Source organism: Acanthaster planci, linkage group LG12 (assembly GCF_054643075.1).
Source record: "Acanthaster planci isolate LZ-2023a linkage group LG12, COTS_SCS, whole genome shotgun sequence".
Lineage (NCBI taxonomy): Eukaryota > Metazoa > Echinodermata > Asteroidea > Valvatida > Acanthasteridae > Acanthaster > Acanthaster planci.
In genome coordinates, this window is record NC_141788.1 from 1,376,931 (window position 1) to 1,403,529 (window position 26,599).

General features: G+C 42.4%; 1 protein-coding gene across 2 annotated transcripts in view; it reads right to left on the bottom strand.

Moving 5' to 3' along the window:
- LOC110982801 (receptor-type tyrosine-protein phosphatase T-like) overlaps positions 1-26,599 on the bottom strand; it is a 45,279-nt gene that overhangs the window by 4,950 nt on the left and 13,730 nt on the right. For both annotated transcript variants that reach the window (XM_087144339.1, XM_087144340.1), the window contains 37 exons: positions 26,320-26,589; positions 25,207-25,344; positions 24,190-24,345; positions 23,532-23,696; positions 22,297-22,440; positions 21,051-21,356; positions 20,428-20,757; positions 19,309-19,376; positions 18,772-19,009; positions 17,891-18,211; positions 17,114-17,413; positions 16,424-16,729; positions 15,515-15,814; positions 14,844-15,070; positions 13,900-13,969; positions 13,341-13,447; positions 12,319-12,526; positions 11,476-11,572; positions 11,029-11,278; positions 10,603-10,642; positions 10,312-10,447; positions 9,275-9,330; positions 8,762-9,015; positions 8,079-8,166; positions 7,485-7,561; positions 7,252-7,288; positions 6,730-6,827; positions 6,387-6,503; positions 6,042-6,196; positions 5,365-5,500; positions 4,448-4,597; positions 3,530-3,629; positions 3,008-3,084; positions 2,609-2,743; positions 2,021-2,149; positions 1,332-1,486; positions 810-945 (listed from right to left, as the gene is read on the bottom strand). In XM_087144339.1, the coding sequence (XP_087000465.1) occupies positions 810-945; positions 1,332-1,486; positions 2,021-2,149; positions 2,609-2,743; positions 3,008-3,084; positions 3,530-3,629; positions 4,448-4,597; positions 5,365-5,500; positions 6,042-6,196; positions 6,387-6,503; positions 6,730-6,827; positions 7,252-7,288; positions 7,485-7,561; positions 8,079-8,166; positions 8,762-9,015; positions 9,275-9,330; positions 10,312-10,447; positions 10,603-10,642; positions 11,029-11,278; positions 11,476-11,572; positions 12,319-12,526; positions 13,341-13,447; positions 13,900-13,969; positions 14,844-15,070; positions 15,515-15,814; positions 16,424-16,729; positions 17,114-17,413; positions 17,891-18,211; positions 18,772-19,009; positions 19,309-19,376; positions 20,428-20,757; positions 21,051-21,356; positions 22,297-22,440; positions 23,532-23,696; positions 24,190-24,345; positions 25,207-25,344; positions 26,320-26,589 (6,077 nt within the window). The remainder of the gene's footprint in view (positions 1-809; positions 946-1,331; positions 1,487-2,020; positions 2,150-2,608; positions 2,744-3,007; positions 3,085-3,529; positions 3,630-4,447; positions 4,598-5,364; positions 5,501-6,041; positions 6,197-6,386; positions 6,504-6,729; positions 6,828-7,251; positions 7,289-7,484; positions 7,562-8,078; positions 8,167-8,761; positions 9,016-9,274; positions 9,331-10,311; positions 10,448-10,602; positions 10,643-11,028; positions 11,279-11,475; positions 11,573-12,318; positions 12,527-13,340; positions 13,448-13,899; positions 13,970-14,843; positions 15,071-15,514; positions 15,815-16,423; positions 16,730-17,113; positions 17,414-17,890; positions 18,212-18,771; positions 19,010-19,308; positions 19,377-20,427; positions 20,758-21,050; positions 21,357-22,296; positions 22,441-23,531; positions 23,697-24,189; positions 24,346-25,206; positions 25,345-26,319; positions 26,590-26,599) is intronic.

Consider the following 26,599-nt stretch of genomic DNA (forward strand, 5'->3'; position numbering starts at 1 on the left):
CTCTTCACCAAGAGTTCCCATTTCCCCAGCGTCCTAACCCCATATGACCCTCTCCAATCTCCCCTCTTCACCAAGAGTTCCCATTTCCCCAGCGTCCTATCCCCATATGACCCTCTCCAATCTCCCCTCTTCACCAAGAGTTCCCATTTCCCCAGCATCCTAACCCCATATGACCCTCTCCAATCTCCCCTCTTCACCAAGAGTTCCCATTTCCCCAGCATCCTAACCCCATATGACCCTCTCCAATCTCCCCCCTTCACCAAGATTTCCCATTTCCCCAGCATCCTAACCCCATATGACGCTCTCCTATCTCACCTCTTCTCCAAGAATTTCCATTTCCCCATCATCCTAACCCCATAAGACCGTCTCCAATCTCGCCTCTTCACCAAGAGTTCCCATTTCCCCAGCATCCTAACCCCATATGACCCTTTCCAATCTCCCTCTTCACCAAGAGTTCCCATTTCCCCAGCGCCCTAACCCCACATGACCGTCTCCAATCTCCCCTCTTCACCAAGAGTTCCCATTTCCCCAGCGTCCTAACCCCATATGACCCTCTCCAATCTCCCCTCTTCACCAAGAGTTCCCATTTCCCCAGCAGCCTAACCCCATATAGCCCTCTCCAATCTCCCCTCTTCACCAAGAGTTCCCATTTCCCCAGCATCCTAACCCCATATGACTCTCTCCAATCTCCCCTCTTCACCAAAAGTTCCCATTTTCCCAGCATCCTAACCCCATATGACTCTCTCCAATCTCCCTCTACCACACTCTCAATTCAAATGGAACTGCTTAGATTTAAACGAAGTCCTCACCAGTGTGGCAACTGCAGAGGGTCTGTTGTTACGAACGCTCTTGACAGCGTGGAAGACGTCTACGATCTTCTCCGCTTTGATCTTGTCCAGCATGGCCAAAACGGCACAGAAAAGCCCACTGCAACGGACTCCATCTCTGTTGAAAAAAACCATTATTCACACAAATAAAAAGTTTACTGGAAAATTGCCAAACATAGTTGGTTCAGTCAGTAGAGCGCCTACATGGTACTCCCTAGGTTCTTGATTCAACTTCCGTCTAATCAATCTTCTTTTCTCACTTTTAAAATCATTCTGTCATGATCTGGTATTCTGGTATAAGAATGAATAAAGCCTACCACAAGCAATACACAGAACATTAATGTGCACATTACAGTGTTCTTTCTCCGCAAGTTTCTAGTAAGCCCATCTTAAACGGTGTCCTCGATGGCTCTCCAGGGCATAATCATAAAAATGGAACTCATTTAACCACGGAAACTGCTCAAAATGTGTACAAGACCTATTGGAGATGTCCATCTGACTCACATGCATTGGACTGTGACTGGCCCACCGTGATCTTCCTCTAACCATCTCTGCAAGTAGCTGATCAGTTTCAGTAAGGACATGCCAGAGGACGGGACCTCAGAATCTGAGGACCAGCCGTTGAACTCAAACTGTCGGATGGTGTGGGCTTCATCCTTCTGTAACATTTTAAGCCATGCCAACATTAACAGCCTAGGTACATGAGCGTCAACATGAAAAACTTAGCAGCAGGTGTGTTCACATTTCCCGAGGAAATATTATAATCAACATGACACAGCAGACACAAAAATCAACACATTATGAGATAAAAATGTAACGGCCAGTTACACACAACCAGGATTGACAAAAATCAAGTAGGAGATTTTAAACCAATTTTCAGTCACACATAGCTTATCTAAAAAAAAAAAAAAACAGGGCCATCAGTGCCCAGTATAAAAAGGCTTTCAAAAAATAAGGACCCCATTTCTAAACTAAATCATTTCTCTAACCTCTCAGAAACAAAAAATGATCAGCATTACTAATGCACTACCAAGGACATGCAATCTCACAATACAAATGCAGTTGTCACACTAAACATGCATTCAAATCACACACCGTTACATTTTTGTGCGCATTCTGTGGAAAACTCAAGGCAGTATGCTTATTGTTCCTGTGAGTGGAATGCAGCTCCAGTCCTCCATGTTCTGACTTACCGGTTTGTTCATGTTGTCTACCGTGAACGTCCTACAGACAGTGCCATCGTAGGATTCCACTGATGCTACCTGCACGTTGTACGGGCCATAGGCTGACATGGTCTTCTCTGGCCAGTACCTGCCCATGGTCTGGTAAGCAATGACACAATGACGATAGTTTATATATTTGAGGCTAAGAGAATAGGGTTGAGGCTGTGCTGTGCATATCAGGGCCCAATGTCGTGGATTGTTGGAGCAATATTAACTGGGAACCCGACATCAAGCTTTCTTCTGGAATGTTTGTCTGACATTCCAACCTCTAATACAAATTCCTTTTCATCTCCCTATCAGTGTGTTGAAACTCGGCACTATAAGTACTCACAACAAATCCCTTCAATTTCAGATCTGTGTCAACTAATAAAAGACTCCATGTCTGGACAAGAGAGGGCGCTGTGTCAACTAACAACAGGATATGAGAACTTTGCCCTGTTCACTGAATGCATCAAGACTGTCCTCTTCCTATCACTGCCCTCCATGATACTGGAGTGCTCTTACTTCATTGCTGAGCTTCCAATGAAGCACATAGATACAAGTGAAAAGATTGCTAACCTCATCAGTTGGGTCTAGAGGGTTCAGCATGACGATAGTGGAAGAGTTGTAATCATACACCATACTCCAGAAGTCAACCGTGGTATTGGGCATAGGGATTTGGGTAATGATGTACTCATCTCGCTTCCAGTAACCCTGCAATAAAAACACGAAGGAGATATTTAGGTGTTTGATGATATTCCCCACGGAATGCCTCAAAACTCAAGGAGATATTTCGTCTCTTTGTTTATCTTGGTGATGGACAAGCACGTATTACTAAGACAAACGGAAAAACAAGCAAATAAAAAATATCACAACCAAATAGTTGAAACAAAATGAAACAAGAGAAACATCATGTAATGAGACTTTTTAAATGACAAAAGTAACCATGGTAACTAAACAGTGTTGCGATGTACTCACATTTATGAATGAAGCATTGATGTAGTTGGTACTCTGCTCGGTACCCATCGTCATCAGGTAGGGTCGTCCACGATCCACTGTGAAAGTCAGCAAACTCAGTCACACATAACATGTTTTTTTCTAAAAATCATCTGTTTAAATATTCTAGGCCATGGAATATCAACACCACTCTTCCTGAATTTTGTCAAAAAGTAGAGTTTTCTCATGGGTGTGATCATGTTTGCTACAACTTCACTGTCATTTACTCAGTGTATGCCAGTGCCTGGTCCTTGCTTGTGATTTCATTCTTGGCAACATTGTACTTGTAGCTTAAGTTGCACGCACTGAATGGACAACCTGAGATGTTATATTCTTTAAAGGTTCTAAGGGAAGTCTGTAAACATTTCATTAGCAGAAAGCTGCCAACGAAGAACTTTATCTTTTGCTTCTACTGTGCAAGAATTAACAAAGAGGTTAATAACAATCAATTCATTATCAGCAGGTGGAATTTGACAGGTGTATGGCATACGTGATGGTGCTTACATGGTAAGTTATCAGGGAACCTGTTCTTGTTAGCGTTCAAAGGGTCCTTCCCTCCTCGGAACCGGTCGGCCTTGGCAGTGGGTTGAAGTGATGCCAATTTCTATGTCGAGAGATGTAAACAAAGTAAGCAAAAGCCAGGCTATCCTATGTTTGCAGTCATCTACATCACAGGATGTCGGTCGCCAATTTTCAATTGAATGTGCACAAAGGTGCACCATTATTGTCATGGGAACTGGAGCTTACGTGTTAACCACATGCTGTCGGGTGGTTTGAAAAATGCAGTGCACACATAAGGGCGCATTTCAAGATTTTCAGTTTTCAAAAATCTTCAAAAATTCTTCATTTCAATTAATGGATGTTTACACCCACATGAATTACTGTCTGGTGGCCACTATAGCCTGACAGACAACATCTGTTGATGCCCGAGTATTTCAGCCAGGCCTACAGCCTTGTAAAAGAGCCCAGATTGTGTGGTGTTATGTAACTTTCTTTTGTTCACAAACCTGGCACAGTGCGTTGCTGATCTCTTTTCGAAAGGAGCCAGATTAGCGTGCAGCAGTGCTGTGTGGCTCATTGCTGCAGTGGAGCACTTTTGTCCGTGGTGGTAATCTGCTCGCACTAAATGCTTAAAACCGTGGTATACTACTTCAAAACAAGGCTGGATTTCGAAAAAATGTCGGTAATGCCCAGCAGCTCAGTCTTTTGTGCCGAGCACGGTCTTTTGTTACAAGGCCCAGCTCTGTCCCGGTTTCGGGCTCCCGGCTTCGTGTATAAAGCCTATGTGCTCGAAAACGGGTCCCCTGGCAGCAAGTGGTTAATGTATATGCACTTTTACACATTTTCACTGCAGTGGGCAGGTGTAGAATTGGCCATGTTTCCCACTGAACCTGGCAAACCACCTTTATCTGACTGACTTACAGTGAATTCATCTTGAAGCAAGGTGGATTTCCCAATAGGGCTGGGTGTGTTGAGCCTGTCCATTGCCCGTCTCAACCCTTCCATAGGCACCCATGTCTGGCCGCACAGAAACGCTTCCAGGAGAGCATCAAAGATGAACACATATTGCTCCTGGGAAGCAGACAGAAAGACAGGAGAGGCAGAAATGTGACGAGAGCCTCAATGAATCCAAAAGGTGATGTCTGAGAACTTACAACCTCCTTGATCCTTCTGGGCAAAGCTCTTTTAAGAATGTACCCAGCAGGCATACACAGTGCTATCATCACACAGTCCAAGCTGGGATGAATTTTCCTACGAAGCCTCAACATTTCCAAGAAACTTTACCCTACAATTAATCTGGTCACAAGAAGTGGATGCTGTTACAGTAGTGCCATGTCTCTTCATACAGGTCTTCACAAATGTACTCGCCAAAATATGTGCATACTTAAGACTAACAAAACGCACAGCACGATGGTGAATGAGGAGCTATCTAAGTGTGACATCTTTGTGGATATGTCTACAAGAACATCCAGTATGCCCAAGCCATTTCAAGTTAGAAGTTCTTTTAAGAAGAAACCAGCCACGTCTCTTTCAAAAATGTTTTCAAAATTATAAAGGCACTCCTTTTAAAAACATCTTGGGTTAATAAAGCATGACCTTGCCAACGGTATTTCTTCTTCTATGACAACAGCTTCTTAAAAAACGATAATAAAAGTGACAACTGACAAGTCAGCCCTTCCCTTTACAGCAAAACATACAAGATCCTAACAGCTCTTTGATTTAAGGGAAAAACCCTCAAAAACAAAATCTTGCATGAAAGGAACATGACCTATGACCTTGCTTAAAGTCCAGAGTGCTATTGAGACATTGTTCTCTGGGGCAATCCAAAGATTTCTTACCTGTGTCTGGACCATTCGCACTCTCTTGTCTCTCATGTTGCTGACAAACTTCAGCACGTCCACCTGCCCTTCTCCTTTGGCCTGGTCCAGCATGGCATCGATGGTGATGAAGGTACCCGTGCGACCCACTCCGGCACTGGAACATTCGTGATTAAAAACACACTAAGGCATTGAAAGACACATCACATTACAATGCATCATATAATGAATTCTAACAGTAAATTCGCATGAAATTGATGGCAGTGGAAATGTTGCGAGTTATCCTGATGTTTTGTGTCGTCATTTGGTGGGTTGGTCGCTCAGTCCAAGCTTCCATTTGAGTTGATGAAAAAAGCCGATTCAATGAGTAGTGATCTTTATTAAAGAGGGCTTTCTTTCAATTTATTTTCCTTATCACTCAACTCTCACATCCTGTAAGGATCATTTTATTATGGAGACTTAAGTGAAAATTCACAGCTGAGACAACTGCAGTATAATTCAACTCCTTTGGAGCCATCTACATGTAGGTATTTGTCAATGAGGCTGGGTCCAATTCACTAGGCTGTGACTCAGCATAATACATGCACCTATGGCAGCCACAAACTAGTGGCTTCCTGCATTTCCCATAGACTTGTGTATCATTTCCAGCCTTAGCCACCAAATGGGGACGCAGCCTGCTAATTTGCGATTGTTCTCACCTGCAATGCACAATGATGGGCCCCATATTGGGCTCTTCATTGCAGCCTTCCTTGACGACAAATACAAAGCGGAGTAGAGGGCTTGCGTACTGAGGCAGGCCCATGTCTGGCCAGGAGGTAAAATGGTACTGCATCAACTTCCTCTCCTCACCATTCTGGAAAGCAAGGCCAACGACACCATTGAACAGTTTGCCTTCAGACTTCCACAACGAGATCAAAGTAGTTTTTTGTCAAGTTCCAATTCAATAAGATCCAATTACCAATTTCCAATTCCAGTTCCAACCCTTCTCCAATCAAATACCAATTTTAAATCCAACTCGGTAGATCTACTGTTCTGCAACTAACCTTTTTCATTTTGAAGGTCCGTATAATGTAGTCTGCCAGCTTAGACTCCTTCTCCAGTTCAACCTCGATCCCACCATAGGATTTGGATTTCAAAGGCCAGTATTGCTCACATTTTTTCTACAGAGAGTATTTACACAAGAAATTGTGGGGTGCTGGGTCAGTTTAATGAGCAAAGAAGGGTAAAGAGTGCTTAATATGGGACTCTCACCTTGCACTGGTGAAGGGACTTGTGACTGGACTTGTGATGGGACTTGTGAAAGGACTTTTGATGGACTCAAATACAACACTGCTTTCAATTCCCAGCAAGCAGTCAGTCACTGGCAATTTTAAATTTGTCAATTACCTTGCCTCCTTCAACCAGGTGCGTAACCATGACGATGATCCTTGTTTTTTCCTGCCAAATCATGCGCCACATGTCCCTGGTAGATGAAGCATTGGGACCTGCATCAAAGGATGTGAAAGAACAGGTTAACGGTTCCCATCGAGAACACCAAGCATGAGAAGCTCCTCATCAATCAGTGGTAATGCAAGAAAAAAAATCCCAAAAAACTCATATGGACAAATCAACACAAACAAACATAACACAAACAAAAACAAACAGAACAAAAGCACAAAGTCACTGTGGATAATTTCCTGGTATTCAGTGGTTCTGAACATGTAATGACAAAGCACAGGAACCAAATAAACAGTCAAACAGCTGGTTCCTACCTAAGTGTTTAAAGTCTGGAACCTCATATTCCTAACCATATCACAACCTCTTGGGGTCACGATCTGAAGAGCACCCCCCACGACCACGACAAGTATGCTTCAATTTTACAATAATTCCAGCCTAAAATTGGCAAGGCAACGTAGAAAGATGACGTACCCTGTGCTGCTATGTATTTCTTGGGATGTTTATATCCCTGTGAAAGAAAGAAAACAGAAGGAAAAGACATTATCAAATTAAATAAGCTTATTTCTGTACTGCACAGAAAAGTTTATTTGTTTTAACCTGGCCCTTTCTTGGAGTAAAAAAATAACACAACCATGAAATACGAGGGAAATGGTATGGCATCCAGACACTGTAAGGGCTCCATATTGTTGGCCCTTCCAACTTACATCAATGTAGTTGGCGTTGATGTAGTCAGAGTGGGGATCTGCGTCCAGCTTGTCCAAGACCACACGGGAATGGTCATCTGAGAGAAACAGATCAAAGGTCAATCAAGAATCAGCCACTTCCTAGCTGATTCATGAAAGTCTCCAAACGAGGCTTTAACAAGACTACAACAGCTGTTCCACAAAACTAGTTCTTCCCTATGTTTAGCATCCCACCTATTCTTTGAATAGCGCTGTCCCTGGGGCCAAACTTTTGATCCTGGTTTGAGGAAGTTTGGGGAAAAGCTGTGTAAAATCCAGGAAGTTTGTGGACTACAGAGTTGGCCCCTGTAACTGAGTAACAATTTCCCTTCTAGTCAAAAAAAATGTGTACATGCATCTTCACACATTCTTGTTACTGGTATAGTTTGTTGAAAATCATATCCACAATTCAATCAAGGATTTCACAAATTCTAGTTGAAGGTCGCTGGAATTACTGGCATTCTATAGACCAATTATTTGGCATGATAAGCACACTGACCATACAGAGTTAATATCTAGAGACAGGTGTCAAACATTTTCCTTTCCACATGAATGTTGAAGTGGTCATCCCCTTACATGCTATGATGTTGGCATAGCGATTCTTAGTTTTGTTTTCATCTTTCTTGGCGACATCCATGGAGTGTATGTGATCGCTGGGAAGACTCTGAAGAGATCAGAAAAGAAAAAGATGTTCTCACATTGCAGCAGACACTTTCAAGACTAGGAATTGCACTGTAAGATGGCTTTGAAATGGTGACTTCGTCTTCAACTCCACCCACACGTTTCAACAATTTATTCCGAGTTGAGACTTTGCACCTCTATAAAGCTCATTTTTCTTCTGGTATCATCAGATTGTCTGATATAGTGTCAAAGTTTGCGGTAAATTTGGGATAATTGAAACAGATTCTGGGGCCTGAGATAAAGTCAAAGTAAGATATAACACCGGGGTTTGGAAAAACATGGACATAGTGCAGTTGTAATTAGAACAGGCCTACCTTACTGTTTTAATTCTAACGCACTCAGTTTTCCAATCTCAAACTTGTTGACATTAACACGATTTTATTTCCTCTTACTGAACAGTTTATACCAGTGCAGATGTGGCCAAGGTTTTGAGTGTTACCATTTGTTTCTGAAAGTGAATCACCCAAGACGAAGGTCTTCCCTAGCCACAGTGAAGCCAAGATTTACACCATGGCTACGGATACTCCATATATCATGAAAATGTCCAGAGTCAATAGATTTGACAACGGCTGACTCACTGCATAGTCCAGCTTGAAGCCTTCGTTGCTCTTAGCCTTCTTGGCTTTCACGTGGTCGGCGAGCTTCTCCACCTTGACCGGCCCCGATGACCTCACCCTGGCTGTCGGCTGGCGGTGTATGTCAGCTGGCAGTGTGGCTGCGCCCGAGGGGGTGGGACGAGGAGCCCCATCTTGAGTCATATTTGTCAGGGCGTCCTCGGAAGCTACGTGCTTCAGCTCAGGGCTGGGAGGTGACTTTTTGATGTATTTGGAATCTGCAATAAGGTATTGATGTCATTCGTAGACATTAGAGGAAGGGTTAAAGGTCATGGTTTGTTAATATACATTACACAAAATGTTACAGACCACAGACCAAAATTAGCAAAATGTTGCTGAGCATCACACTTCACGGCTTGAACATACTTTCAAAATTGACACTGATGAGAAATCAAGTAATTGTATTAAAAAATGCCTTCATAAACATTCACTGAACATACTTGAAATGAAATAACGATACAAAAAATACTACATTACCGTCAATTTTTGTCATTCCCACAGACTCAAAGGGCTTCCCTGTATTCTGTGCACGTCTGTGGTAAAACAAACAGCAAATGAATCAAGTTAACTCTGTGGGGGAGTTGATCCTTTGACCTGAGCACCTGACCCACATCCCATGTCAGAGTCTTTTCTTCCTGACAGGTGTCATCCGTTTATTTTTGTCAAGCTCTAGCAGGTAGCATTCATCTCCAACTTGTGTCCTGTATTTTGTACAGAATACCTGTGACTAAGATTCCCGATGAAACATGCAAGACGGACAATACGGGCGTTATCCAATAGTGCACCTCCAAGAGTTTACAACCCGTTGACCAATCACAAAGCGCGAAATCTGTCAAACCTTTCCAAACACGCATTGGGTTGACAGCTTTCCTACACGGTGATTGGTCAATGCATTGCAACCTTTTAAAGGCACACTATTGTGAATCACCCATATTTTCAAGAAAGACAGAAAGAAAGTGTGCCATGAAGCATTACCATCAGACTGAGTTCAGCCTATTAGGATGTGATATCACCCAAAACAATCTTCATATCTTCAGAGGTTTTCATTACCACTGTTACAATGATGTTACTGGATCCAACTTCAGTCTGTGTTCCTTTTGGGAGCCTACTGTGTACTACGTCTGTACCATTTCCCACAGCTTAAGAAGCGCCAGCCTACAGATAACTAGACCACGATGCTTCTCCAGTTGAAAGCATCTTGGCCTCTCTCCTGACACTCTATTACGGCCAATCAGTCAGTGTCCTCAACGGAAGGTGGTCCATGGGCAATAGAAATGGTGTGATACTTTGCTTTATGCGTGTGTGCTTTCCTGTTGTGCTTAGTGGACCACGGGTCCTCAATGGCTCCATAAGACAGAGCATATGTATGAAACCAAGTGTGGCATCATTAGTGCGTATGCCGATTACCTTCTTTGGCCTTTGATCAATCGGGCCCAACGTGGCAAAGTCTGATTGGTGAGATAACACCACCTGATAGGCTCCGTCAGTAAACAGTGTGTAAATGGAAAGCTTACCTCCGTCTGATTATAATCACTCCTCCAAAGACCACCACGACAGCTACCAGAAGCACTAAGATGACTGCAACGATAGTCCCTACATCCGATCCCCCGTCCTCAGGTGATGGTGGGTCCGGTTGGCCATAGTTCCCAGCTGAAAACAATGACCCAACACCGAAAAAAACCTTTCTTTTTTCAACCTGTAATTAATTCCACTTTATTAGAGTGAAAGGCAACAGTGACTTTGGGCATAAAATTTGCATAAATTATCCTCTTAGGACCACTCTTTTGGATTCAATTCAAACTCACCTGTAATTGTGAGGGGTTCTGACAGGGCTACAATGTGTGCCTGTTAGTAAACAACGGAAAAACATTCGAAAATTGTCAAGTCCAGTCAAAATTTTTCAATTTGCACAAAACTCAAGCCCTGTGTGATTAAAAACATATGTAGGTTAACAAAACCTCTCCTAAGAAAAGTAACACTATAATTAAACAGGAATCACAATTTCTTTAGCAGGTCACAATTACAATAAATCAAATAAGTCCATGACGTTTACGATGCAACATAGTGGTTTGTGTTTGGTTGTTTTTTGGGGTGTTGTGGTGTGTTTGTTTGTTTGTTGGGGTGTTGTGGGGTGTTTGTTTGTTTGTTTGTTTGTTTGTTTGTTTACAGTTACAGAAAGAAGTGGAAGGCAAGTATTGTCCCATTTACGGCAGCTTTCATAAATCACTTACATTATCTGTTTTGCTGCTAGATCCGGTTTGTATTTCGTAAGTGGTCCCTTCCTGTAGAGGCGGGTTGTAATAAATCCCGTATGTCTTCTCATCGCCAACCACAAAGTTCCCAGAGTGTTCACTCTTGCTGATCTCCCCTGCCCAGTACTCCTCAGGGTTGGTGCTGTAGTTGCCGATATCTTCCTGCTTGATGTTGACTGATTCCCGACGCCTCCTCGAGGAGACTTTCTTCACTTTGACCAGGTATGAACTAAGATCAGAAAGGAAGGGTAGAAACAATGCAAACCTGTATGCAGAAAGGTCTTCATAAAGGTTCAAATTCAACTTCACTTTTTAAAATGAAATCTTAAACTTAGCCCCTTTAGGGACCAGGCTAAGAGAGAGCATAGCGTTTAACGTTGGGAGCAGGTTGATCAACAGAAAAACCTTCAGAACGGCAAAACTCACACAATGTAGGCACTGTCTACCTCCGGTATGGTGATGTCAACGCGAGTTCCTGTGGATGTCTGCGGATTGACGGAGGGTAGGACTGGGGCAGGAATGTCTGCAAATGAAGAGCACAGAATGTCTAGCATTGTGGGATTGCACCATGCCTCATGCACAGACAAACTGCCACACTTTGGATTTTGAGGGATGTTCTCATGCATTATTCGCAGTCATGAAATCAAGTGATTTCTTGCTTATTTTTATTTAGTAGGCAGTCTACAATAAACAGAGCACTGGATTGGTACAGTGAAAAACAAAAATTAGCATAATGGACAAAGATAAAGGCATGTTGGATAACCAGCAAAGGCAAACAGAAAGCGCAGCTTTGGAAGTAACATTTTACCTCATGTGATCACACTGGTCACACACAATTTGTTATTGACATAATGTGTTTCTACATGGGTCCATGCAGTGATGTATTGTAGCTGGTTACACTCTTTTTGTTATTGTTAAGTGTTTTCTCTGAGCAATCTCGTTATTTAACCACTAGTTGCTGGATGACATAGAAACATGCACAATTGATCTCATTTGTTGAGCAAAGGATGTGTACAACTGAATTCTTTTCACATTACCATGGTTAAAGTATTAATGTACTGTGAAATTGCAAGGTCGGAGAATTTACAAAGAAAGAAACCCACCACAAACAGCTTTTTCAGGGAAGAAAATCCAAAATTAAGTGGTAAAGACAATACCATTTTTTTCTTTAATCAATTGTAACACTTATTGTTACTTTTTATATTACCTATATTTTCTTTTACGTTAAAATTCCATGTTTCTAAAAAGATTACATGAACTTATTCCAACCTGATGCTGGCTCAGTAAACTCCTCTATCTCAGCCGCCGGTCCCTCCCCCTTTTGAGTAGATGCAGACACCAAAATCTCATAGTTTGTGCCGGGTTGAAGACCAGGTATATCACTCTTTCGAATGTCTGGTGGTGTCTGTGATTTGACGTAAGTTAAGCTGGGACTGAAATCTGGATCATATGGTTTTTCTATGACTCGATGCTTGACCTGTTTATAAAAGTAACAAAGGCAGATGTTGTCTATTCTTTGTCATCAATACCATGTTTTGAATCAATGACTGTAACGCGTCATTATCATCCAACAGATTTCGAGCTTTTCGTTAATAAGCCGACAAAAGACGAACATGCAAGACATGATGTTAGGTTATACACATCAACACTACAAGCAGGACTTGATTTACACCTGTTCATTCAACAGCGCATTTAGCGCCAATTACAGGATGAAATGATAATTACAAAGGCAATGAAGAAATGTTCAGTTTTAGAGGTAGGAGGAATACCCAGCATGAGTATTCCAGGGGAAACTCAAGGAGTCAGGCAGGGACTGAAAACCCAATCCGTGAACAAACTGGCCTAGGTGGTATTCAAACCCGGGCTGAAGAGTTGGAAGGCAAGGAGAGAGCCACTACACCAACCTGACTTCCCTGATTTATTTAGAGCCTGTATGGGGTTGTTCAGTTTGTGGCACTGAAGAGCGTTTGAGTGTTATCCCTGGGTTGTTAGCACTGTTTGACTATAGTAAGGGAGTAGCCCTTCCCAGACAATACGGGAAAGAATATTCACAAGCCACTCAGACTGGACTTGAACCAACAGCGGCAGAATGGTTTTAAAAGGGGGGGGGGCAAAATAACTACCTTTTCAACGGTAAATGCCTCCCCCACCGCCAGTACCTTGAACCCCTGATCTCCTCCTTCCTAGTCAAGATGGCCTGAACACTTTAACCACCTATATTAATTTTTACATCTCCACAATAAAGTCCCGCTGACAAACCAAACCAAAAAAGAGAGCCAGGTGTGACTCACCGTGTATGTAATGATTCTTCCATTGGGTTCTGTTGGTATATCCCAAGCAATGGACAATTGTTCCTGCGTCTTGCTCTCAACTCTCAGTGAGGATGGCTCGCCAGGAACTAAAAAAACAGAATAAAAAACTCAAAGGAACTGACAATGCACGATACGTAGCATTTAATGATTTTAAACACGGCTCTAAACTAATTCTCTCAGAATAGGTACGAGTTTGCTCAAGCAGCTAGGAAAGCCAAAACGGCCATCATGTGGGAGCCCCCTCTCATGGTGCACCAACTCAGAGGAGCCCTGCGAGAGCGCTGGTTGAGGTGCTAAGGGGGTGCAGGAGTTGAGACCATGGATGAGCTGATCGGCCGTATGCCAGACTATGGAGTGTGGAGTGTCATGTATCAAAAGACTCACTGACTTTACCCCAGGACAGCAGTTTAAATGCGTAGAAAGTGTATGAATGTGAAAGTTGCTCATGCGTTGACAAACTGAGATTGAGCGAGGGCAGGACAAGACTCCAAGTTTGTTCAAAGGGCATGATGCGGAAGTTGGAATCTGTTTCACTCACTTCCTTCCTGAGTTATGCGATACACGGGCACACTCAACGGGCCTCTGTTCACCGCTGTCTCTGCCTGGACCTGTAAGTTGTTGAGAAATAACAAAACCCTGGGAAATTCAAGGGAGCCAGGCAAAACGTAGCCATCTTCATGTAGAACCTACAGGGACAGTACTTTCCAGAGTTACTACCAGGTCTGCAAACTTGGTGGGCTAGTTCGTAAAAAAGAACAAACTCTTTGTTGTGCTCATTTGTGAACTGAAAAAGCTGCATACGAGCCTTTTCAGCTGAAGTTACTGCACCAAATTGCAAAACAACAACTTAACAACAAAATAAAGTCTGCAGAATTCCCACGAAATCAGCCGTAAGAAAGTTCTCGTCTCAGTGATGTTGTAGTTCTGTCAAGAACCGGTGTACTGGACAAGTAATGTAAACATTAATAATGCACCTCATCTACAGTGTGACTGTGTAGTTCAGGGCAATCGCCAGGAAAATAGATGATGAAGAGATATCATCTTAAAGTATGTTATTATTTAAAGACAACACGTTACCATGGATTTCTGAACTTTACAGAAGGGACATCTGGTTTTGACAAACATCTAAAAACACCAATATGAGTTGTATGGGGACATGTGAAGTGTGGGTTAGGGTTTGTAGATTCCAACCATAAGGTTGGGGGTTCGAATCTAAGGATGTGATCTTAGGCAAGGCAAATAGCTCCTACATGCTGCCCTCAATCCTGGAGAAAATGGGTATCTGTGAAGATAGACATTGTAATTATGTTTAACCATTTATACCTAAAATAGCAGCCCTGGGCTAGTAAACTCCGAATGGAGCAGAGATGGTCTCAGGAATGTTCAAATGCCGTAGGGATAATGAATATACGTGTACATGTATCACTTTGAATGACACATACTGTGAGAAACTGTGCGCCTTACAAATGGTGTTATCATTACCTCGATGGAGTAGTTGCTATCAGCAACCAGACCAGTCAGCACAAATTCAAGGAGGGTATCGTTCAGTCCTTCAGTGACTTTCACTTCCTCACTGCCTTGGAGGACAATACCATAGCGAATGTAGTAAGCAATGATGATCCCGTGAGGTGGGTCTGGACGGTGCCATCGAACAGTGATGGAGGTGGCATCCCCGCTGGGGGTTGTTACCATGGGAACTTCAGGTGGTTCTAAATACACAGATGCAAGAAAATATCAACTTGAGAACAAAGCCAAACCTCTCACACTGTTAATGGCCCAATATCACGGTGCAAGTCTGTGATTTCATTTCAAAATGGTCCAAAATGTTAAAAAGTCTGCAAAACAAACAGCGTGTTAACATCACAGGCATATAACGCGAACCTGCCGTCTTTGTGCATGAATTCCTGGACATGTGACCACTGCTAATGGTATTCAATGCTTGGCTGCTATCCAACAACATGAGTTTTCACTAACCCCTAAGTCAGGGACACTTCCTGAAGAATTGCTACGCTCACTCGATCCTTGCTTCAAACAGTCTAAAAGCTTCATTTCTTGAGCTCATCGTGTAAACTACAACCACAGGGCTAAAATGTCAGTAATTTGAAAAATGCCTGTAAGTGGTATAAAGTATGTGTTTATGTATTATCACTTACTTGCTTGGGCTGTGCGTAGTCTTATCGCCTCACTATACGGACCATCACCAGCTGCAGTACGTGCTAAGACTTGGAATGAGTACAGCGTGTAGGGTACCAGATCCCTGATGTCAGCTTGCCTCTCATACGAGAAGGTGTTTACAGTAAGATTGGCCCCTCCTCTTTCTAGATCCAGTAGTCGGTACCTGTATCCCGTGATGACACCCCGGCGACCCAGGCAGGGTGGTGGCTGCCACTCGAACCTTAACCCTCGTTTCAATGTTGCTGCGTTGGCAACATCACTCGGTGGTTGTGATGGGGCTGATAAAAAAAAATTATGTTCAAAAGCAAAAATATTTATTTTATCACACTGGCTTCACAGAATATACTGGGGAGAAAAATGAAGTGATATTCAGCATTTTAGATAATTGATTCAGTCATGAAGCAACTCACCTGTCAAATTGGCTGAAAATTAAAACCACCTTTCAGCCAATCACAGGTGACCTTAGGAATTCCTGCTTTAGCTATATGTGATTACCCTTGCCTTGAAATGAAATCTTCAAAACCCGGAAAAGGTTTTGAAAAATCCTTCAACCAATTCTGTTGTTACTTTACAGGATTTTATTGTGTAAAACATGGAAAAATTCTCACTTTGGGGGTCTAATGTCCTAAAGTTTCCCCCAAACATCCTTCCTGCCTGGAAAACCATTTTCCTTCCTTTCTAGGGGAGCTTGTGGGCTTTTTTCTTAAATATTACTGCATCCCATTTCAAGTGATTTTGGCCTTAATAAGTAAAGCCAGCCCAGCCCTTTGCCGAGCTTATGGATGTCCCTGTGGATTAATGGAAGGTTTCCCTACTCCAAAACATTGAGCACTATCATTGGACTGGCCCGATGGCTTGGTCAACCATCACAGCATCAATCTACCCACCCGCGTCAGCTGTATCAGCATAGACGTAAGATCTGTCCCCCTCTCCCGCTGAAGTCCTAGCTGTCACATCAACTCTGTATCTAGAGTAAGGGAAAAGGCCTGTGATGCCGTACTCTGTGCCTTCTGTTGTCCCCGCTAGGGTACGATTACTCTCTGGTATCTCGCACTGTAACAACCAGACCAGGTCGTAGTGGATTGTATAATAATCTACGGGGCAGTTGCCAGACGGTTGATTCCATCTAACTCGCAGGGCAGTGGGCTGGTCTTCAACAGAATCCACAGATAATGCCTGAACCTGAGATGGAACTTAAATTATAAAAAAAATTGTGCAACATGATAAATATCTGAAGAAGTGCTCCAATAATGATTGTTTATCTTACATAGACATATTTGATTTATCATTCAATATTTGACCCAATATATGAACATGGTATCTGTTAATTTGACAAATTTATGACTGTACTCACGAATATTAAAATTTGCATTAGCATGAAAAAAATCTGCCTCAAAATCATAATTACTCAGTTTTTCAATGTATAACAACTCAAATATTTGAGCCAATAAATATCCCCATTATATTCATTGGAAAATCTTTTGATTTTAGTCAAAACTACATGCAGAAACAGTAAGTAATGAAATGACAACATTCGGCAAAAAGAAAATAGCCCAATTTGGTAACTGATCACTTACCAACAGTGCTGGTTGTCACCTCAGTGGCATTGCTATAACTTCCAATGCCAATGGTATTTCTCACTGCAACCTTAAAGCTGTAGGACGTGCAGGGGGTAAGCTGAGTTGCCCGTTTCACTTGATAACGTAAGTTGGACGAAAACAATTCACCGGTTGCTTGGTTTCTGAGCTCCGTTTTATACTGATAAAATGACGACGGACCGTTCACCTCCTCACAGGGAACCTCATCCCATGTGAAGCGCAAGCTGTCGGATGTGACATCTGACTCCTGCAAGTTCACTGTCGGAATGAAGCTGGATACTGTTGACACCAAAAAGAAAATTAAATCATTTTGTATAAGAAGTCTTGACTTTGGCAGAATTGGACACTAAAATTGCGTGTTATAAAAGCTGATCTATATACATATAATACATTACATTTTTTGTTTTCAAATCTACAGATTCATATTTTCAAGTCTGTCCAGCCAATCTGAATGTAATGATGGACTTGCATTGTTCAATTCTGTTGTCGGTTGTCATTCAAAAAGGTAGGCACTTATTGGAGATAGCCCAACCCATGTTACTCAGAAAACGAATGCACTGTGACAGATGATGGCATAAAGGTTTCAGATGAAAATAATTTTCCCCTGTTCCTTCTTTCATTCCTTTTTATTCCTCGTAAACGAGTTTGCTTACAACTATACCAGGCTTAATCTAGTTACACAGTTCTCTGACTTCATAGCACACCAACTATTATAAGGACTGTGCCAGACTGCCTGACATTTCCAAAGTTATTAACCTGTTGATGTAGTGCTTTGAGTTGATGTAGACTGGGTGGAATTCCCTGCCGAGTTCATAGCCATCACTGCTACAGAATAGCGAGAGTAGGGTTTCAGGTTGTTTAAGGACACAGTAGTGACGCTGCTGGAGACAGTCTGCGTTACAGTGACAGGGTCTGCAATGCTTGAACTGCAGGCGAAGATCCTTGTGAGGGTATAACTGATGATGTAGGCATCAACTGGGCAGTTGGTGTTGGCCGACGCTGACCAGGTGACTCCAAGTTGATTATGAGAGATACCGTCAGGTTGGAAAACTTGGAGTGAGCTCACTGGACCTGGCGCTGTGTAACAAACCAACATCCAGCAATGGTTATGACTTACTTATAATGATTAGGTTATAATCAGGGAGTCAGATTTGAACAGGGGTTATTTCTCGCCCTCCTCCTGTGAGTGTAATTTGGCCAGGTGGATCTTTAGCCCCAACTTGATCATGCACTTGATCACATCAATTAACAACTTTAAGCAACACTGGTAATTTAACCCTTTAAATTTAGAAGCGTAAAGTGGAAAACAGCTGCAACCTGCTTGCTGGCAACAGAAACTTCGAATGTAAAAATCAAATACCCAGTAAGTTAAAGGGTGTCAACTGATGATCCTAGCAGAACCTTTCTCAAACAAAATTCTACTGGGATGGAATTATCGGGCTCCCTTAGCTTTGTTGTTCATTGTATTGAAGATGAAATAAATTAAACGAAAATACAAGAAGGACATCTGCATGCAAATGGGTGCGGGATAACTTACACTGATATCAGCAGGTATGTTGGTGTTCACAGACACTCAATTTTAACAAACCAAACTCTACCAGAAGTTCCTCGAATGAAAGAAAAAACAAAATAGACACCTGTTGTGGCAGTCGTTGCACTGACTGTGTTACTTCTGGGGCTGGTCAAGCCACCCCGGTTGCTGAATGTGATGTACACGTCATACTGAGTGCAGGGTACCAGTGAACCTAGTCTGGTGTCCGTTCCTGAAGGGTCTAATTGAGAAGGGAATGCTGGGAACTCGCTGTCGGACCTCTGTTTAACATAGACCTGGATGTTCTCCAAGCTATCACACTGTCTGGTAGATTCATCAGGGAGCTAAAAAAATAACAGGAAGATTTGGAAAATCGATCCATCATGAAGAACAATATTGGGGTTACAGCCTCCATGATGCACCTTGAATTAAAGTTCAAAGTATGACTGGTTAAAATACTGCCTTGGCTTTCAAACTGAATAGTGTATACATGTATCACTTAACTGATGACTAGTTACGAAGTGTAATCTGCGCTATCGCCAAGAGACTCAAAGTGTGCAGGACTCGCTCTCATTTGGTAACCAAAACCCCATATGACAATTACTTGAGACAGTGAAAGCCTCTTGTGGGCACACGTACATACCTGCCATGAGAGATGGAGTTCTGTACCACTCACCACACCCAGCTGAGCAGCGGGAGGTGCAGTTGGAGCTGAGGGCATGAGACAATACATCATATTACAGAAGTCCAAATTACACAGACTTTGGCCATGTCCAAAATGGGCTGCAAGAGGCAGAGCTAGATGGATGTCTCCAATCAGCATGATCTACAACCAGCTATGACCTAGACGTAGCTTGAGACAGTGAAGTCAGACGTGGCTTAACAGTATTGCAGGAGCGAGTTGTGGTATCACACATACCAGAGGGGTTATTCACAAGAGTAAAGATGCCTTTCTGAGCCACTAATATATTGAAATGTTAAGGCTGGGCCATCTTTTGTATACAAGCTTAAATAGTGATCTTCGTTTAGGAAACCTTTTTGCTTTAAGCCACTGGAATTTGTTGCATTTAGCAGGCTTTAAACTTTCATGCCTTGAATTCTGATCCATCCAGGAGTAATAAAAATTGAGAACGGAGGGGTGCTGGTAGTAGATGAATAACATATGCAGCAAGGTATGAGACGGAGAGAACCCCCCCTGCTTTGTGTTGGTCATTGTCTCGCAGAAATCTGGGGAATTCCTTTCAGACATCTTGGGGGGATGTGTTAAGTAACAATAGTCTGGAATGTGTATAGGGATACCCGTCGGTCTCATTTCTTGCTGGGTATAATGAGTATACAGACTAATCTGGTGCCCAGAATTACAAGACGTAACTGCAATGCCATCTAAGTGTACATTTCTCTTAGACCCATAGGGAGTTGTTAGAATATGCACAGACACTCAAGTTAAAATTCCTGCAGGAGTGTGACAGCCCCCAGGAAAAGCATCTCCTAAAAAATTCGAGTCAGTATGAGCACACCTAATCATAATAATATTGATAACTGAAAATCTATCATACGCCGTTTCCATAAAAAGTTTCCATCAACTTACACACACAAGTTCCCGAGCTATTTTTCCCAAGAGCCCTTCTACGGCCCCTAAATTTTCCACTTCAAGGCACCTACTAAGTTTTGCATTTTCATGGGGTTTTAGGCCTACTCATGGTGCTCGTCCAAAATTTCAGCTGGTTTTGAAAGAATCTCAGAAGGCAAGGGATATGTTTACCTGCACAAGTTGTTGAGATGGTTGCCTTACGGCTGGGCGGTCCAGCCCCGCCCTCCCCCTCCCTGACGACAATAATAACAAAGTCATACTGGGTGTCAACCTCGAGTCCAGAGACGACCAATGAGGTGCTTGCGTTGCTGGCCCTGAGTGCATAATCATACACCATGTTATCTGCGGCATCACTCCAGCGCCGGTAATGTACCTCATAGCGTAGGACTGGCCCGTCACCACCGCCACGACCTTGCGACGGAGACCACAAATCCCAATTGACGGTGATGCTCGAGGCATCTCTGTCACCTGCCCTCGGGGCCGATTCAAGATAGGGTGGTTCTGGCAGAGAAACAAAGCAAAAAATTGCACCAATCGAGACAGGCTTACACTGCCTTGCTAAAATACATATTTTTTTCCAACTTCCTCCCAAGAATGTGCTGAGTTGGTACTTTTCATTGAATTCAGGAACCGCAAAAATGAATATAGTACATTGGTTTCAAAACAAAACACAACAAAACACAAAACTCCTGAGATTATATTTCAAGTTCTTCTGCAAATGAGGCATTACAGAGTGCACAGTCAGTAGGTTTTCATTTTTTAAGACAGCGTGCAATGCACTGTCACACTCTTACCATATAAATCCAGAGTTAACGATTCAGTGAGATAGTTGGATCCTGATACGTGAATGTAACAAGTCAACTCTCTCCCGGAGACTGACCCTTCAGCTGTCAAAATGTATTCACTGATTCGTTTGTAGTCATTTAGTTCAGATGATTCCCATGATCTATCTGGTCCAATTCGTTGATTGATTCTGTCCTGTAATATGACATCACTGGTTCTAGGGAGGGGGTTCCCAATTGCCTCACAGCGGACCGTGACTGGCTGACCTGCATTGGGCTTTCCGATTTGCCCAAAATAGGCAATAGCTCTACTTCCATCTAAACCAAAAACAAAACAAAAGAAAAGCAGTAACTGTCAACATCTTTTTGTTTAACAGACAATTCTCCTGTAACAATAATGAAGTCCTAACAACATGCTGGTGTCCTGATTACTGAATTTTAATGACAGGTTTTTACCCTTACCTGACATATATATTTATAAACACTGTATACTCAGGGCTTGTCCGAGAGCTTTTGAAAAAATTCACAAGCATACTCAGGTGTGACTCGAACCAACGACCTTCTGCTTACTAGAGAAGATGTTCTAACCACTCGGCCACAGAGCTTGCCAGGATTAGCCGGCCGATACAAGTCAGATGTAACAGTGGGTACCGCAAACCATTTCAAGGTGTACTTAGCGTTGGGGAGATGTTAATTTTTTCACTTGCTCTCGGACAAACGAGGAGCATACAGTGTCCGTGAATGTACATGTATATGTATATGTATGTTTGGTAAGGGCAAAAATCTGCAATTAAAATCAACATTTCCCCAACGCAAAGTACATCTTGAAATTCTGATTCCTCGCAATTCACGTAACCAGTAACAAAGAATCAAACGTACATAATCCTCATAGGTTCTGAGATATAAGGTTGGAAGAAACTTTTCAAAAGTGGCGGAACATTTGAAGTTACAATATGCCTGGAAACGTAACGAATAATTGGAGGAATTCTAAAACTCAAGGCAAATACAGGATTGGTACAAAACAGCCTCTGGAATGATTACACCTGTCCTGTTGACATTCCAAGGAAAACACTAGCAATTCTGCCCATGAAGTCTGTGTAACGTAACTCTGGTGCCCAGGGTGCACATGTCAATCTGAAGGAGGGCAGTCTTTGGCCAAGTACCAAAACCAGGGCAAGGACAATATCTCATCAAAAACTGTCTGGATTTAAATATGCAGATTAGGCAGAGCCACTTGGCACAGGGCCAACTTGCTCACCTTGATCACATGCTGCTCCTCTGTAACCGTAGGCACAGCCACGGCTGCACACTCCTGTTTCCTCATCACATGCTTCGTTGTCACGGCAATTGCATCTGTCCAGACAGAGCTCGCCATAATAACCAAGAGCACATGGTGTCTGAACTATAATACAAGGGAAAAATACAAAGTCATGAAAGGAAAGTATGCAAGAAGCACAGACAGACAATTCTATACGGCAATTCTGGTTGAGTCCAACTGCAAAAAAGGATAAGCATCTATATATACAATGGAAATACTTGGAACAACATTGGGCAACAAAGGACAGCCACTGGGCTGAGAACTTGGCACAAAAGCAGAGTTTTTATAGGTTCGTTTAAAACACTCTTGTGTAAAGCCGACTCGTGCAAATAAACAGAAGTATAGACTCCTAAGGGACATTCAAATCAGAATCAGAATTATGGAAAGCCACGACCAGTGCCATGTAGTCCAAAATGCTGATCTATGGAGTTGTTAACTTGGTTGCCAATGTTCACTGGAGCCGGATCGGGAATTTCCCTGGGTGTTCTTTTTTCCCATAGGGTTTTTGACGGGGTTTTTGCCCATCCCGTGATCACTATTTAATTTAAATGTTCGCACGTGTATGATATGTTAGTGGTCAGTAATTGTAAATATTAATGTTTGTCATATTTGTCAATTTTACTTTTCGTTGTGAGTTTCTAACAATTTTATTAACTTGTCATGATCGCAGGGCCCCAATGGAAACCAGTTTGCAACTGTTTGGGCATACCCTGGGTAAAGAAACGGAATAAATAAATGAACAAATATTAAAGTACACAGTATCATCCTGAGGCTGGTCAATTAATTAGCTCCCTTGTCCGTGCAGAGAGTGCAAGATAACTGTCTGCCCATACCTGCCTCAGACATAATGTACATGCGCAGGTGTCATTCATGTCCAAGTACTGGAGTACATTCATTGAAAGCCTACTGCGTACACAGTGCATTGGCTAAAGGAGTCACAGAAAGAATGCACCAAGAGGGGTTGCAGGAGGAACAGCCTGTGGTTTCATTAAATAAGAGTCTCTGACGAATCCTTTCACAGACTTTGATGGCAGAAATTATCCACAGGCTACAAATATGAAGTGGAGTAGGGAAAAACCAAAATTGACAGTTTCTGTTTGCTGGGCTCAGAATAGCGCCCCCACATGTCAGCACAGACATGACAGAGCAGATGTAACTGCGACGCAAAGCCCTACCTTGGCAATTCTTTCCCTTCCATCCCGGGGCGCAAAGTTGAGGGCAGTATTCGTCAGTACACGATGGATCGTTGCATTCACCGGTGTCCTTCAAACAAGTGATGCCGTCTGCGCAGTGGCAGGTTTGTGAGCAGTATGGTCCAAAAGTGTTTGATTCATCACACTCTAAAAAAATAATTAGTAAATGATCAGTTAATCAAGATAATGCATTGAATCAAATTTACATATAAGGCCCAATATCATCCAGCCATTCAAAGCAAGCTTATCAAACTTTTGAAATAAAACGGCCTTCTCTAAACCTTGAATGGTAAAATGGAAAACATCTAGAATCATTCCAACTTTTCAAATCCGGACTGCATACTTGTGAATTACGATTTTGGCTTTCTCTGACTTCATCTGTTACTCTATAATTATCTCTCAATTTATATATTTGTACTGTAATTGTTTACTTTTTCTGATCTTCACCAATATGGAAATAAGCGTCTATTGATTGATCTGGGAATTCCACAAATATTCAATTAGTGAATGGCAAATGATTCTGTGAGTATTGTGGGTCATGCATACTGCCAACTGCAAGCTCCCCTATCCAATGAGAGTTCTTACACTTTAGTTCAACACCTACTCTTTAGTCCTGTGAACCATGCTATCTGTATCTTACCCTGATTACAGCCAATTCCCTTGTAGCCGGCCGCGCAGATGCAGCCAAATGGATCTTGAAGGCAGAACAGTTTTCCTTGGCATGCCGTACTGTGACGATCCTCAGTTGTTGCACACGCCACTGTGCCATTCAGGCCAAATGTATTCCTTCCATTTGCTGTAAACAGACATACATGAGGAAGACAGATGAGTGTTCTCCAACCTTCACCTTTTCCTCCTTATCCCTGGATATGTATCTTGGATGGGACCCTTTTGGAATTACACATTTGTTGACAAAATCCAAATAATATTCTTTGCACTAAAATATTTGTAGCATCCAGGCCCAAGTAAAGGGATATCAGGACTGGGCTGAAGAGTATACTGAAGCCATCGAAGCTGCAAAACCCGGGGATGGCATTCGATAATCATGAGTAGTCATCCAGATTTTAAATTCAAACTCTCCTTCACTGAAGTGCATATGCACACATGCACACGCACAGTGGTCCGAACTGAAAGATTTCAACTGTTTTTTTTAACAGCTGAATGTGTTGCCAATTTTTTCTCAGTATTCTGTAAATATCCACTATGCCAACTGTTTTTAAAACACAGAAACATTGGTGAAAAAGCAGTGTTCATGCAGTAATTGACCTAACAAATAAAATCCCCCACTGAATGCATAATTAAAAGTGGTACGAAGGTGTCTTTCTCCAGATGGCATACGTACATGTACATGTTCATGTTATTTAATATCATGATTTCAACTTGTCAGGTTACATTTTAAACCTGGAATACCCAATGTAAGTTCCAGTGAGAATGCCATCTTTGTAAATACAAAATATACGATGTACACGTGGGCTTATCCCATTAGAATCAACCTGACAGCATTAAGGTTTTCCAATGTGGAGGAACACTGGCTAATGCACTTACATGTAGATTTTTTAAAAAACTTGCGGTTGCTAGGGAGCAAGTTTTCCAAAAATAAAGCACTCTGAGGGAACAGGATGGGTCCAAAATTTTTGGGACAGTCCCCGAAACTAACCGATTTGACAGTGAGAGCCACTGAAGCCTGGAGCGCAGATACATTCCCCGATGACATCATGGCACATGCCGCCATTGTAACATACTGGGCATGGGTTCTGACAGCCATCAGAAGGTCCCCACATGTTACTGGGGCACTCTAGAGAGAAAATTACAGTGATTGTTACAGTGGCAAACTTAGATCCTGAATGCAGAACAATCAATCTATACATGGCACCAGAATAACCTGTTGTGTGTTGTTGTGTAACGTTACGGACATAACGCAGAAACTGTGAAGATACCCGTATTGGCTACTTGTGAGTACATGCTTGGAACACACTGCATGTTCACACACTCCCGCGCCGTAGTTGTGGGGACATACACTCGACATTTCACCTATTTTGTGGGGACCGAAAACGTTGTGGGGACTCAGAAATGTCCCCACAACTCGGTTCAAATTTCCCTCACAAAAGAACTTGTCCCCTTAACGCAGTGAATGCCTACCCACACATACAAACTGCAAGCTTGCGTCATATACCTACATGTAGCAATGACTTTCCTTTGATTTATCGTGGTTAAAAAAACCTAAAGATAATGCTCATTTTCTCCAAATATGATACTGGTAAGTCCTTTAAGGTGAATTTTTAATCATTTTCTTGACTGTTCCCCTGTGCTTTCCCACCAAACACATATCACCTCCAAAATTCTGAACTGTTTTACAGAATGGGGCAAACATTGTATGGACCTGCATGAATCTACAAACATCTTCTAACCCTATTAAACATTGATTTCTTTTCTTTGGAGGTCCACCCTAGGACATGCATGTAAGGCAAAATAGCCCATGCTGCAAGAGCCCGGTTTTCTTTTGATTGTACATAAACCCACATGCTCTAGAACAGTGAAAACCACAGTAGAAATTACAGTGAAATGTCAATCACCTACTAACTTTTGTCAGCATGAAGTGACATGAATTCATGCTTGCACTCACAGAGACTATTATGTTGGAGAAGTGACACTGTTTTCTAGCAAATTTTTATAAATAAAACTAACATAAAAATGAAAAATTGTGTTACAGTTTTATTGTTACCGTGCACAGATTAACAATCATGTTTGCAAATATAGCATGTACATGTACCTCTGACAATAACTCTGATGATAGCGTGGCGCCCTTCTGCTCTTTGCCGGGGTACATGGCACTCATACACACCCCCATCAGCTGTTGTGACAGAATTTACAGTGGGAGAGTGGGCACCATCCCAGTTATCTAGCCAACCACTAAAATAAGGCGTAGCTGACGTCCTTCTCCATTTATAGTTTGGGGGCGTAGACAACGTAGTGGTGACTGAAAGCGTGAGAGATTCTCCTGTGCTCACGGTGATGGTCTGCCGCTCTGGAATGATGACAGCTACAATGGA